The sequence below is a fragment of the Anabrus simplex genome, chromosome 3 (assembly GCF_040414725.1).
Source record: "Anabrus simplex isolate iqAnaSimp1 chromosome 3, ASM4041472v1, whole genome shotgun sequence".
NCBI lineage: Eukaryota > Metazoa > Arthropoda > Insecta > Orthoptera > Tettigoniidae > Anabrus > Anabrus simplex.
The window spans coordinates 328,124,019-328,138,628 of record NC_090267.1 but is presented as its reverse complement, the minus strand read 5'-3'; the positions used below and the strand labels follow the sequence as shown (position 1 = coordinate 328,138,628).

The window sequence follows — 14,610 nt, the reverse complement described above, 5'->3', positions numbered from 1 at the left end:
AAATACCACTGTAGGAACAAAGAACACACGAAAGGAGAAAAGGAACTGAACTAGTCAATATAAGTAGTGGAAAGAAACAAATCAAGATATTAGTTGTTTTTTCCTGAAATGTTACTTTATAATGTGCTCCTTATTCTGTTCTGCTGATGTGTATGCTATATTGTACGTTTTCATTTTTACAGAATTAGAGGCTCAGATTGAAATGTTAAGAGATACTCAGAGGAAGTATTCAAATGTGTTAAAACTGTCCCGTGCTCTTGCCAGTCACTTCTACCATGTGGTGCAGACACAGGTATGTTTTCTATAATTCCAAATCTATCCATTTTTTTTGTTCTTATTTTTCTGCTTTTTAGTACTTTTAATGTCTGTTCTACATTTATATTTTACCTTGAATAAAGAAATGTATTACCCAAACATATCAATGCCACTTTGAGACTTTTCAAAATCATTTTTATGGTCTCTACTCTGTATGGAAGATATAGGCAAGTGACCTAGCTCTATCTCCCTTCTGGCCTTTTATTCAATTCATTGGGGTCGACACTTGATGTGCTCTGGTCCAGTTTTTTGGCCAGATGTCTGTCCTGACGCTAACCGCATGAACTTTGTTAAGAACGAAGCCATACTTTTTAGTGTCAACCTAGTTAATGTAACTTTAAAGCTTTCCAGCCTGTCAAAGAAACTAAATTTTATTATAACACATATAATATACCTGTAAAAAAAACAACCCACAATTCTTTCTACAATCCTCATATTCTATCACATCACTTTAAATCATGCTTATACAGGGTGGTTCACCAGCCCCTTGAGATTTAGTTTTAAGCATCTCACTGCGTTTACTAAACTATGGTAATATAACGAGATTTGTAGTTATGGGCTAAAAAACCGGCAGGAATCATAAGTGCCACTATGAATTCATTGTGAATACCCTGAATAAACCTGTAAAAAGAGCACAGATACGAAGAAGATGTACCCAACAGGAGATGCACACACAGACCAGGAACAGGTATTGTATAGGCTGCAAACTGCGCGTTGCATGTCAAGCTCGCAATAGTTCACTTGGCAGGGGCGCAGTGGGAGTTGTGATAGAGGACAGTGCTCGAAGGTTCGAATCCCATGCAAGTTGTTGTTGTTCTCTCTTTTTTTTACAGCCAGTTGAATGGGATGTGGCAAGGTTGCATACTTAATAGTTTCCAAAGACTGATTTGTTTATTTGGCCCTGAAAAGGACCATTGGTATGATGGCATATGGTATGGAGCTCTGTTGGAAGAGGCTATGAAACATGTTACAGGATTTCAGTTACCTACATCTTTTAAATCAGCTCCTGCTGTAACTGATAACCTCCATGGTCAATACAGAGCTCCGCACGATGTTGAAAGTACCGTCTGGCACGTAGCACATCTCCGGCGTAACAGATCCACATGCCTTGGTAACGAGCTGTCTAAGGTGACCAGGATTGCTTGGCTCCTATGCATACACCCATTGTATTACATGATCCCACAGAAAAAATCCAGGGGTGTAAGATCATGTGATCTGATGGGCCTGGGGACAGATAGCGTTCTTGCGTCAGAGGTCCCTCAAAGAAATGGGGACCAATGAGGTGATTATGCACGATGCCACACTGTTCCTTTATGCCCCAGTGTACCTGAAAAGCTGCCTGTCGTACCTAATGGGGGTTATCCACACTCCAGTAATTCATATTATGTCGATTAACGGTTCCATTGTTTTCCATTGTTGTGGAGCTGCGCTTCGTCCGTAAATAAAAGGGTCGCTAAAAAGGCAGGACCAGTGTCCACATGCTGTAGGGTCCAAGACAGAATACCACCCGGGCTTCAAAATTATGACCATGGAGCTCCTGATGTAAGTGCTGATGATGGGTAAAACTGCTGGGTATGCAATATCCGCATAACAGACGCCTGGACTGATGTTAATCTCTTGTGCAATGCCCTGTGTGCTGGTGTGTGGGCTATACCGGACAGCGTCCAACACTACCTCTTCATTGTGAGCAGACGTCACAGGATGATCTCAAACAGGCCGTGTCTTTCCCAGGGATGCAGTAGCCCGCAGATGTCTTTCCATACTCCAAAATGTCATGCCTGTTGTTTGTTGTCTATTTGAATAACGTTCTTGATACAGGCATTGTTCCTGGTGTGCATTCTGACTAGTTTCTCCACAGATGAGTGATATATCCACATTGTGACTTGCCTCGAAGGAGGGGATTTCACGCTGCTACATACCTACAGGCCATCGCCTCCTCATCTTCGTCCATTTCAGCTCAGTACACTATGCCACAATACGTACAACCCATTACAGGGCCAAATAAACAAATCTTGTCTGTGGAAGCTATCAGTATGCAACCTTACCACATCCCAGGCAATTGGCGTCAAAATAAAAAAATACTTGCAAGGGATTTGAACCTCCGAGCACCGTCCAGTATCACAAATCCCACAACGCCCCAGTCAAGAGAGCTATTGTTAGGCTTGACATGGCTTGACATGTAGCGTGTAATTTCCAGCCTATACAATACCTGCTCCTGGTCTGTGTGTGCACCTCCTGTAAGGTATGTGTTCTTTGTATCTGTGCTCATTTTACGGGCTCATTCGAGGCATCTGTAATGAATTAATAGTGGTGCTCACAATTCCTGCTGTCTTCTAGCCCGTAAAAACACATCTCATTATATTACCCCGGTTTAGGGAGAGGGATGAATGTGATTCAGAATTGTAGTAAAAGTAGCAGGATGCAAGGGGTTGGTGAACCACTTGGTATATTATGTATACAATATTGTTTACAATACATAAACTTCTCTATGATTGTGAATTGGTGGTGTTATAAGTGAGACAAATTATTGTAATAGTCCTCCACCGTCACCTCCGTAACTTTGTGAGAGTTTTCTGTACTAAACCTAAGCTGCTAATCACCGGGCGAGTTGGCCGTGCGGCTACGAGTGCGCAGCTTGTGAGCTCGCATCTGGCAGATAGTAGGTTCGAACCCCACTATCGTCAGCCCTGAAAATGGTTTTCCATGGTTTCCCCATTTTCACACCAGGCAAATGCTGGGGCTGTACCTTAATTAAGGCCATGGCAGCTTCCTTCCCATTCCTAGTCCTTTCCCTTCCCATCGTCGCCATAAGACCTATCTGTGTCGGTGCGACGTAAAGCAACTAGGAAAAAAAAAATTGCTAATCGTTACCTCCAGCAGCTACATTTAGACTGAAGAAAAATACATTGCCCTCAACTGCATGAACAAGAACACAAGGTCTAAAAGTAGCCTCTATAATGAACAACACACTGTAAAACACATCAGCAAATGTAACCTAAACAAAAAAAGACCTGTTCTTCAAATAAGTAGTTTGAGCTCAAATGTCAGATATCAAGAACTAAACTGCATTGCCACATATATAGGCCAAACAAAACACAATTTCTACACCAGAGAAGAAAACACAGAAATGCAATTAGAGACAATCAGCATTCAGCATTTGAAGAGTACGTATATAACAACTCACACTATTTCACTGACATCAACACAGATCTAAAAAAAATTCATGACAAAAGTGGAAACAAATCTTTGAACATTAAAGAAGCTATAGAAATAAACAATAAAAAAGCCAACCAAACCAACTTCAGTGATCTCACATACATACATTATCACCAGGGAACGGATTTATATGTACTAATAATTATTGAAATATGTACATATATATTTAGTTATTTTTATTGAAATATGGAATTATATATGGACTTAAAATTACACATATAACATTAATTTCTATTTAATATCAAAGTTCGAAGAAGCTAAACAACGTAGATCTACATGCAACATAATGTTGCGTTTCTCATTTTAATATATTTGAAGAACACACAATCCTTTATTCTCAATTACCAAAACAATGGATTACAAAATGTTCTTTTAAGTGCTGGAAAGTGAATCTTCTCCTATTATCTCTAAGGACAGATTTATATTGAGTGAAACTGCGTTCAACATTGGAAGAGGTAATGGGGGCATAATTCACTTTCACAATATCTGCTGGGGTTAAATCCAGTGTTAATTTTACACTTAAATATCCACACAGCATTGCAGAAACCTTTGTCATTTCTTCATATCCAGGGTTCTTTGAAAGTACAGTGGCCATCTTCATGTTTGCTACATCTGCAACCTTACCTGTACCACGATTTAGATGTTCCACAGTTTTATTCACAATTTCACAACTTTCAGAAAGTGAGAGATGCGAGTTTTAGAGCCTTTTCAGTGTTTTTGTGATGCATGAAAAATTATGCTGAATGTAACATAAGTCATTTCTCACACTTGTATCGCAGACAACTGTTTTCGCAGCTTCAAGTGAGGCTGCATCTTCAGAGTCCATGGCATGCAGAACGTTCTTAATACAGTCTATATATTCAACATAATATTCAACCGCTTGCAACCACGTACCCCACCTAGTTAGAATCGGCTTAGGCGGCAATGGAATCTCTGGGTACATTTCTTTCAAAAGATGAACTCTTCTGTGGGCTTTGAGAAAAACATTTTTCACTGAGTAAATCAATAAATCTACTTTGGGATAACTGCCTCTTATCACTTCTGCCACACAATGAAAGGCATGTTAAATGAGTCATCTTAGGATATACAACACATAATGCTTCTCCGGCTTTTATCATATAAGGTGCGGCATCGCTAATAAAAAGTAACACTTTATTATACTTAACGCCCTGTGGCCAGGATATACCCATAGCCTCATTGAACAGTTTTGCTATAGTTTTGTTATCGCATTTTTCTAGAACATCACAGTGTAAGAGAATCCGTTTACAATAATCTTCGCTTAACTAACCAACGATTACGTTGCCAATTAGCCTGCCTTCTTTGTCTGTTGTCTCATTAGTGGAAACCCAGATTGGACCGTCTTTAATCTCTTGCCTTATCTTCCGAACAGTTTCATCATATATGGCTGAACAGTACGTTTTTCTGAACGTTGACTCACCCGGGATGGATCGTTTAGTACATTTCTCGAGGAATTCCCTGAAGCACTGATTATTCAGTTTGAAGAGAGGTATGTCAGCAGAGATGAGAGCACGGCAGAGATTGGTGTTGAACTCGGACGTTACACTGGAAGTTGCTGGTTGTGTTGGAAACAACTGTCTCTGCTTGTAATCTCGTTGTTTGTTAGACTGGTGTTTACTGGTTGAAACGTGCTGTTGCACAAGGAACTTTTGAGTAGATGTCACTGTACAGTGACACAAATTACAAAATAATATCTTATTGTCAGTTGATAAACCATCATCTTTAAATTCTGATACGTAACTTTTCAATTTTAAACTGGTTGACTGAGCTACTTTAGGCATATTGTAACAACGTTAATATCTTCTATGAATATCACTATACAACTGCACCCACTTAACGTACAAGAACACTATGATCCGTCTCGCTGCTAATTCAAACTGTGAATGACAGGTAGTGAACTAGATGGAGTTATGAAGCATTCAAAAGGAATGCCAGAATTACTAATCCAGAAACCACTAGCAGATCGTCGATGAATGAGATTTCCCTAGTTACAAAATTACGTCACAGACACAGTCGATGTTATGTAATGCAGCTTATCAGTGCTGTAAGTGTGATTCAGGTAGTCACGGTACTGACCGGCTGATCTCCACCACTTCCGGGCTCATCCCCTCTCTTTCTTCGCACCGCTTATGAGCTTATTTTATCAGCCCAGACGTAGACAGGCGTGATAATGACCTGCACACCAGTTAAAATATTAATTTTTCGAATATAGATTTTTAATTTATTTCTCCATTATTGAGAGGACTACTTTTTAGTCGAAATATGGACTATATTGATTTTAATAACGAAGAATATGGAACATATGTGCTAAACTCCAAAATATGGAAAAATATGGAAAATGAATACTCCATTTTTCAACTCCACAAGTCATGATTCGTAAAGATAATGCAAAATATAATTAATTTTAGCTTCCTAAAGAGATATGTATTTACATATAAATCCGTTCTCTGATTATCACTATAGACCGTTATGCCTTTCAGTGTTCAGTCTGCAAGCCTCTGTGAATTTACTAAACATCACCACAATCCTCCATTTGCAACTAGTGCTGTGGACTCATTTAGTTCTATACCTCTTATCTTTAGATCATTAGATACATTAGTCGTCTTGGTCTCCATCATTATTATCCTAGGTAACCTATCCTCCTCTATTCGTCTCACATGACTCCACCACCAAAGCCGGTTTATGCATACAGCTTCATCCATTGCGTTCATTCGTAACTTAGCCTTTATCTCCTCGTTCTGAGTACCCTTCTGCCATTGTTCCCACCTGTTTATACCAGCAATCATTCTCGCTACTTTCATGTCTGTTACTTCTAACTTATGAATAAGATATCCTGAGTCCACCCAAGCTTTCACTCCCGTTAAGCAAAGTTAGTCTGAAAACAGACCGATGTAAAGATAGTTTCATCCGGGAGCTGACTTCCTTCTTACAGAACACCGTAACTGCAAGCTCACTGCATTAGCTTTACTACACCTTGATTCAATCTCACGTACTATATGACCATGCTGGGATGACACATAACCTAAATACTTGAAATTATCTACCTGTTCCAGTTTTGTATCACCAATCTGACATTCGGTTCTGTTAAATTTCTTACCTACTGACATCAATTTAGTCTTCGAAGGGCTAATTTTCATACCATACTCATTGCACCTATTTTCAAGTTCCAAGATATTTGACTGCAGACTTTCGGCACAACCGGCCATTAAGACCAAGTCGTCAGCATAGGCCATACTGCTTACTACATTTCCACCTAACTGAATCCCTCCTTGCAACTTTATACCTTTCAGCAGATGATCCATGTAAACTACGAACAGCAAAGATGAAAAATTACAGCCTTGTCTAACCCCTGTAAATACTCTGAACCGAGAACTCATTCTACCTTCAATTTCACTGCAGCCCAATTGTCAACATAAATGCTTTTGATGATTGATTTTAATAATCTATCCTTAATTCCATAGTCCCCCAGTATGGCAAACCTCTTTTCCCTCAGTAGCCTGTCATATGCTTTCTCTAGATTTACGAAACATAAACACAACTGTCTATTCCTTTCATAACATTTTACAGTTACCTGATGCATACTGAAAATCTGACCCTGACAGCCCCTCTGTGGCCTGAAACCACACTGGTTTTCATCCAACTTCTTCTCAACCACTGATCGCACCCTCCCTTCAAAGATGCGAGTGAATACTTTGCCTGGTGTGTTAATCAATGAGACACCTCGATAGTTGTTGCAATCCTTCCTGTTCCCTTGCTTATGGATAGGTGCAATTACTGCTTTTGTCCAATCTGAAGGTACCTTACCAATACTCCGTGCTAATCTTGCTACTCGATGAAGCCATTTCATTCCTGGCTTCCCACTATACTTCACCATTTCAGGTCTAATTTCATCTATTCCTGCTGCTTTATGACAATGGAGTTTATTTACCATCTTTTCCACTTCCTCAAACGTAATTTCACCAACATCATTTTCTTCCTCTCCATGAGCATGGTTGTTGATGACACCACGAGGAAGATTTCCAAAATATTCCCTCTATCTGTGCAGTGATTCCCTGGGATCTATTATGAGTTCACCAGAATTACCCAAAACACTGTTAATTTCATTTTTCCCTCCCTTCCTAAAAATCTTTATTACTGTCCAGAAAGGTTTCCCTGCTGCTTGACCTAGCCTTTTCAAGTTATTACCAAAATCTTCCCATGACTTCTTTTTGGATTCAAAAACTGTTTGATTTGCTCTGTTTCTTTCATCCCTGTGCATCGTCCTTTGTTTGGAGCCATTTCTGATAAGCCATCTTTTTACATTTACAAATGCTCTCACTTCATCATTGCACTGTGATGTTCGCTTTTTCCCATCTTTACAGGCAGTCGTTCCTAGGCATTCCCTTGCTGTTTCTACTACAGTATCCCTTTATGCCAGCCATTCTCTTTCTATATCCTGAACCTGCTTACTGTCCACTGTTCGAAACTTCTCACTAATCATATGCATGTACTTCTGTCGAATTTCCTTGTCCTGAAGATTTTCTTACCCTTATTCATTTGCAGACAGATTTCGCTTTCTCTACCCTAGGCCTAGAGATACTTAGTTCACTTCAGATCAGATAGTGATCTGTATCATCGAAAAATCCCTGAAAAACCTGTACATTCCTAACAGACTTCCTTAATTCGAAGTCGTTTAATATATAGTCTATTATGGATCTTATAATATTGCCCCCATCTTCCTGCTACTTAATTTTCGAACAACATTTCACACTTTTTGTATTAGCGTTTAATGAATCCCACAGGGAGCTACTCGAATGCTAAACATCTGAAATGTGGGTTGACTTACTTATTTCCTGTATCTCCCAAGTGGAACATCAATGAACTTCCGCCATCGTCCTGATCTCTGTCCAGGTCTTCCTTCCTTTCTCCATCCCTTCTGCTATTACACTCCTCTTCCATGTGTTTTTTGGTCTGCCTGTTCTCCTGCTACCTTGTGGGTTCCATTCCAGGGCTTGCCTTGCTATGTTGTCTTTATCTCGCCGTAATGTATGCCCGATCCACTTCCATTTCCTACGATGCATCTCAGTATCAATAGGTGTTTGATGTTGTTTTTTTCCACAGTTCTTCATTGGAGATTACTTGTGGCCACCATATCCTCAGGATATTCCTCAAACTTCTGTTCACAAATGTTTGAAGTCTGCTAATCAGTTTTTTGTTAGTCTTCCATGTTTCACACCCATAGAGCAGTACTGACTTGACATTTGTATTGAAGATGCGTAGTTTGGTATAGGTGATAAGTTCCCTTGATTTCCAGATTGGTCTCAGCATTGCAAATGCTCCATTAGCCTTATTTATTCTATTTCCTATATCCTCTATAGTTCCTCGAAATGTGGGTTAGGATATTCTTATCTGTACTAAATTCTCTGAATTTAGACTTTTCAGTCAGTTATTATTGATTACTAAAAGTAATGTCTTATAAAATACTCCTTAATTCAATTCTGCACTTTTAGTTCATCAAAATCATTGTCATGTATTTACTACCTGATACATAATACGACATAATAATAATAATAATAATAATAATAATAATAATAATAATAATAATAATAATAATAATAATAATAATAATAATAATATTGCAACCGAATGGTCGTGATACATACACATAAATACATTTAGATATACATCAATAATAGTAATAATATGCAATAAATGCTTGCAAAACATGATCAGTTCTTGACACAATTGAATCGTGCAGTCGAGTAAGGAACTAAGTCAGATTTTGCTACTTTTCAGGAGAGCAAAAAAACTGATTTTCTTCGACACGCTTCAATGAATAGTTCCCATTATTTTATATAATATTTAGATCAGTGATAGATATGTAACGGAGGTAACAGGAAAATGTTCAAGAAAAATTTATAAATTTTATGACCGTTTGAACTTTTTTGACTTAGTTCCTTTCTCCAATAAAACCGGAAAAATTTTGAGTTTGGGAATAAATCTCTCATACAAACTGCACCAACATTTGTTATATATTAAACATAGCATAATGCAATACATAAGCACTGTTTACCATTTATCCAACAGAAAAAAACAGGGAAAACAAATACAAATGACCTTGAAGCGCCAAATAACTACAGTATTACAACCGAGACTACTAACCTAAGGGGAATTCATTGGCTGCGAAATAATGTCCAAATAAAATGCCAAAGCATCCTCATTCGCAACATATTTCAACAGTTTACGCAAGTCCTTTATCTTCTCAGCTTTTATTGGAACCCCACCCTCTGGATATGCTGCCATTGGCTGCAAGGAAAATGTGCAAAAGTTACCTTTCCCAAGATGAAACGTATGTTTCACAATGCTGTTTATGAAGGGAAGTGCTACAAGAACTCGTGGTTTCTCTGCCCTATATCTGTATTCTTTAAACGAAGAAGGAGAAGATGCAATCTTTCCAGCATGAGGAGTATTCTTTGTCGATGTTTCAGCTGATACAGTCACTTTTTTAAAAAACTCAGGCCACCACTTGTCAAAATTAAATACTGCACTTGAGTCTACTAACTTAACTGTAACATTTGCTTTGCTGTTTACAATAATTGCCATATACTCTTCGATAGTATAAACTCTGTCTACTTTTTTAATGTTTTTCTTAAATACCCCAAAGTCCCTGTCGCATGGTAGGAATGAATGACCCCTCTCGGGAAAGTACTGTCTAATCTCCTTAAATCGATTTGAAGCTGCCAGGCCTAGCATTAGTCTTATGACCGTATAGTTCTTATTTTGGCCTGGAGAACCATCAGAGAAAACGTGTAACTGGTCAACATTTTCTGACACAAATTCGTCTATATAATCTTTCAGGAAAGAAGCAACTTCATTCGCACCCTTCTTTCCTTGGCCTTCATGATACATATACACAACACACTTGTCCGTTGCAAGATCATGAATACAAAACACATTCACCCACAACTGTCTCATGTAAAACACTTCTTGCACCGGTATGTGTGGCAGGGGCAGATTTTGCATAAAGTCAAAGGCAAGGCCTGTCACTTTGTCATTTGTTCTGCATAGTGTTGCAACTTCTTTCAAAGACCTGTAGAATTTCCTGCTTCTTCTTTTATGAACATCATATTCAGCCTGAGCTGCACGCTTTGCTGATTCACAAATATGTGGACTCCTAAGTTTAGCTGTGAACTCCTCACATTTGCTGCAGACATCGATCTGTGGTTGTCCGAATCGGTAGTTATAATTCTCAACAAAATAAGTCCAGTAGAAGCTGTACTTGACTCCACACTCCGGGTATTTTGTGACAAACATGTTGTGCATTTCTTTAATAGTTAAGCGGGCATCTAAGTAATGCACTTCTTTCCCTCCATAATGAGTCCGTTTCAGAGGGAATGATTGAATATGATCGGATGTCAGTTTAGTGACATCTTCCGGTATCTTTCTGGTATTTGGATTGGTTCCTCTCTTGTCCCTGGGAATTTCTCCATGAAGAAGAAGAAGCATTGTGATACGGAATACTCTTTTCTGAGTGACGGCATGCATGCTCATAAAAGCTGAACGACATACCTTCTTTCTATTGTTGCCATCCATAACAAAGTAAGTGAAACTTGCTGCTCGCTGCTTTGAATTTTCATTCCTCGGTCTTCTGGTCTTAATTTCATTCTTCTCGATGAGGTGCTGCAAGTGTAAATCTTGTGCATCCTTACTGGGAAGTTGAAGAAATTTGGAAAGAATGGACATGCGAGCCTCTTCGTTGATAATCTCAAAGCACTTCTTTCTGCATCTAGAAGAATAACATATTATTAATACTAAGTATAAATCTCTACCATACGTATTGTTATCTAAAACAAGAGTAGAAAGTTTGGTTGCATGTTAGAATATTATTTACTAAACAATCCCTAGTAATACTTCTCAAGCTCCTTACTTACCTGCAGTCAGAACCGGTTTCTTTGCCTTCCACAACTCTCCCACGTTTATTCACATATGCTAGTCCTCTGAGTCTTGCGTGTTTCAGAACACTATGTTTATGGCCCTCAGGCTGTGCTTTCCTTTTCTGAGTCATATTCTCAAACGTAATACAAAGATATAACCCACCATGTACCGTACGATTTCTGTTTCCCTCCAGTATGTTGTCCTTTGTGTTGTACCAACGCTGTAAATTGAAATATCCCCTGTTATACCTACATCGCATGCAACGTGCAGCAAAGAATGGAACTAAGTCATGAATAGCAAGTGGTGAAGAAACGCACTAAGTCATCGACTTAGTGCGTTTCTTCACAATATGCCTAATGTCCATCCACTGTTTCTCCCACAAGGAGAAGGCTGACTTATTTCTTTCCTTTATCAAATGATAGGTCTTGGTTATGTGAGGTAAATGAGGCAATAAAATGAAAATGGCCGATTTTGACTTAGTTCCTTACTCGACTGCACGATTCAATTGTGTCAAGCTTCCTTTTCTACGGACACATTCGATGGCATGGTATATATTGCATCGTTGGTCACAGAAGACACATACGCAGCCTGGTCCTGGCTTGTGAAATCCCATGGTTCTGCACACCTTATGGTGGAACCCATGTACGGCAAACCTGGTCAGTGTATGCCTCAGATTATATCCACCATGCGTCCAATCCCTGTTTAACATCGCATCAGTTGAGTAAAACTCATCCCTTATCATAGCCCTCTTTGCTTGCAGTTCTTGTAGCAACTCCCTGTAACTCCTTGTTGCTGAAAGTACCAATCTATATTATATTATAAAACGTCCAAAGAACACTTCCTCTCCCGAGCAAAGTTTTTGTCTTCAGCATTTCCCTCACCCCTCCCATATAACAACCCTGTCCGAGCAAGGGAACTGGCTTCAATCCTAACGTACAGTAGTTGTTGAAGGTAACGGATGATTAGCAACTTGAAGTAGGTTTAGTAGAGAAAACTTTCTCAAAGTTCCTAAGCTGACAGTGGAGGACTACTACAATCATAATTTGTTTCACTTGATCATAACATCACCAACTGACAATCATTGATAAGTTTACGCAATGGAAATTCTAAGTTCCCATGGAGGGAATTAGATATTTATGCAATGTAAATAATTTAATTAATAATTTAAAGTGATATAATAGAATCTGAGATTATTCTTGTAGAACACAACATGTTATTCTTTATTTGTCTGAAAGTTTCTTTTCTTATAAACATGTTATAGTGGTTTTATATGTTATAATTTGTACTTTTGACAGGCTGAAAAGCTTTAAAGTTATATATACAACCCTATATAGAATTAGGTAATCATTTATTGTGTGTTTTTGCTGTGGTTTGAGTGTAGTGTGGTGTGTTGAATATAGATGGAGAGAAATTTATTAAGACAAACACTAACACTGTCACCACGCTAGCGGAATTAACAATATGCAGTTAAAATTTCTAGCCTGTCCAGTAATCTAACCTAGGGCCTTTAGAATCAAAAGCCAATACAATGGCTATTCAGCTAAGGAGCCAGACTATAGCTCAGTCTACTTGCATGGATATTAAGGTCTTTTATCCTTTCCTGGCTAATGTAAACTGTAAAAATCATCTCCAATTGTGGCAGAGTTGAGAAGTTAACAGCTAATCATCTTTTGTCTTAACATAAGTGCTGAGCTCTCTTACATTTGTCAGACACATGTATTAAGCTCATGTTTTTGCATGGCCCAGATTCAGTACTGGCCTAACATTTTGAATGATGAAATTCTCTCTTTTTTACCTTGCCCATTTACCTTATTAGGCTAATTTTCCTTTGTAGTGTGAAGCAGATTTTTTTGAAATTCTGAGGCCTTAGGGTGGTTTATCCTTGTGAATTTTTAAAATATTCCTTTGGGATTCTCTGCCTAAGAGTCTTACAATGCAAATTATGCTGATTATTGATGTAAGGTTGGTGAGTTGTAGATACTTGAGTTCTGCAGATAGCACAGATTACCCCCGCCCCCTAAATCTTAACCCCTTTGGTGTCTTTTTTTCTGTTCATGTCTGACTTGTGTAAGACTGCAATCATTAGTTGCTGGGAAGGATTTTACATGGACTGTTAGATCAAGCAGAAATCTTAATATTTTTTGCATCAGTTCGAATTGGAAATTTTGACTTACAACTACAATTGTTTTTCTTCTAAGATTATTTATTTTTCATGGTGCGGGTTACTGTAGGCACGTCCTAGTTCATGAACCATGGGCAACGGCAGAGTGGTCTAGTAAGTGGTCTGGCGAGTCGGGATACCGGTTGCTATGGAATGGGAGTGGGCATCTCGGACATATTCTGAGTCATGGTCCTCCTTGCGCTCAGGCGGCTAGGGCTGTACTATCCACTGGTGGTCCCTAACCCATTAGAGGAGAGATCCTGACTTGGACTATGTATAAGTAGGGTACCAAACTGCTTCATGAATTTACCGAGCTCAGAACATTTAAGCAAGCCTCAGACCTATGGGAGTTACGGAGTCCCACTCCCATTTGACAGGCATGGGACTCTTTGGAAACAACTCGGCGAACGAAATGGAATTCGATGAGGAGCTATAACTATTAATGGCGCTTATGTAAGAAAGTAGAACTGGTTGAATCAGCAAAGAGGATGCATCTGCATGTGCTAGGAGTAAGTGATATTCGGGTAAGGGGAGATAACGAGGAAGAGATAGGATATTACAAAGAGTACTTGATGGGTGTTAAAAAGGGAGGGGCAGAGTGTGGGGTAGGACTGTTTATCAGGAGTAGTGTTGCACACAACATAGATTCTGTTAGGCATGTAAATGAGCGAATGATGTGGGTAGATTGAGCGGTTGGAGGAATTAGAACGAGAATTGTCTCAGTGTATTCACCATGTGAGGGTGGAGATATGGATGAAGTTGACAAGTTTTATGAAGCGTTGAGTGACGTTGTAGTCAGGGTCAACAGCAAGGATAGAATAGTGCTAATGGTCAATTTCAATGTGAGAGTTGGAAATAGAATGTGCTAGTATGGGTTTAGCAGTTACGAATACATTGTTCAAGAATAAGGTTATGCACCGCTACACATGGGATGCTACGGGTACTAGATCCATAATACACTAGGCAAGTTGGCCGTGCGGTAGGGG

The 14,610-nt window shown here is 39.0% G+C and overlaps 1 protein-coding gene across 2 annotated transcripts in view; it reads left to right on the top strand.

Moving 5' to 3' along the window:
- Arfip (ADP ribosylation factor interacting protein arfaptin) overlaps positions 1–14,610 on the top strand; it is a 155,229-nt gene that overhangs the window by 68,609 nt on the left and 72,010 nt on the right. For both annotated transcript variants that reach the window (XM_067143167.2, XM_067143166.2), the window contains one exon: positions 183–292. In XM_067143167.2, coding sequence (XP_066999268.1) covers positions 183–292 — 110 coding nt within the window. The remainder of the gene's footprint in view (positions 1–182; positions 293–14,610) is intronic.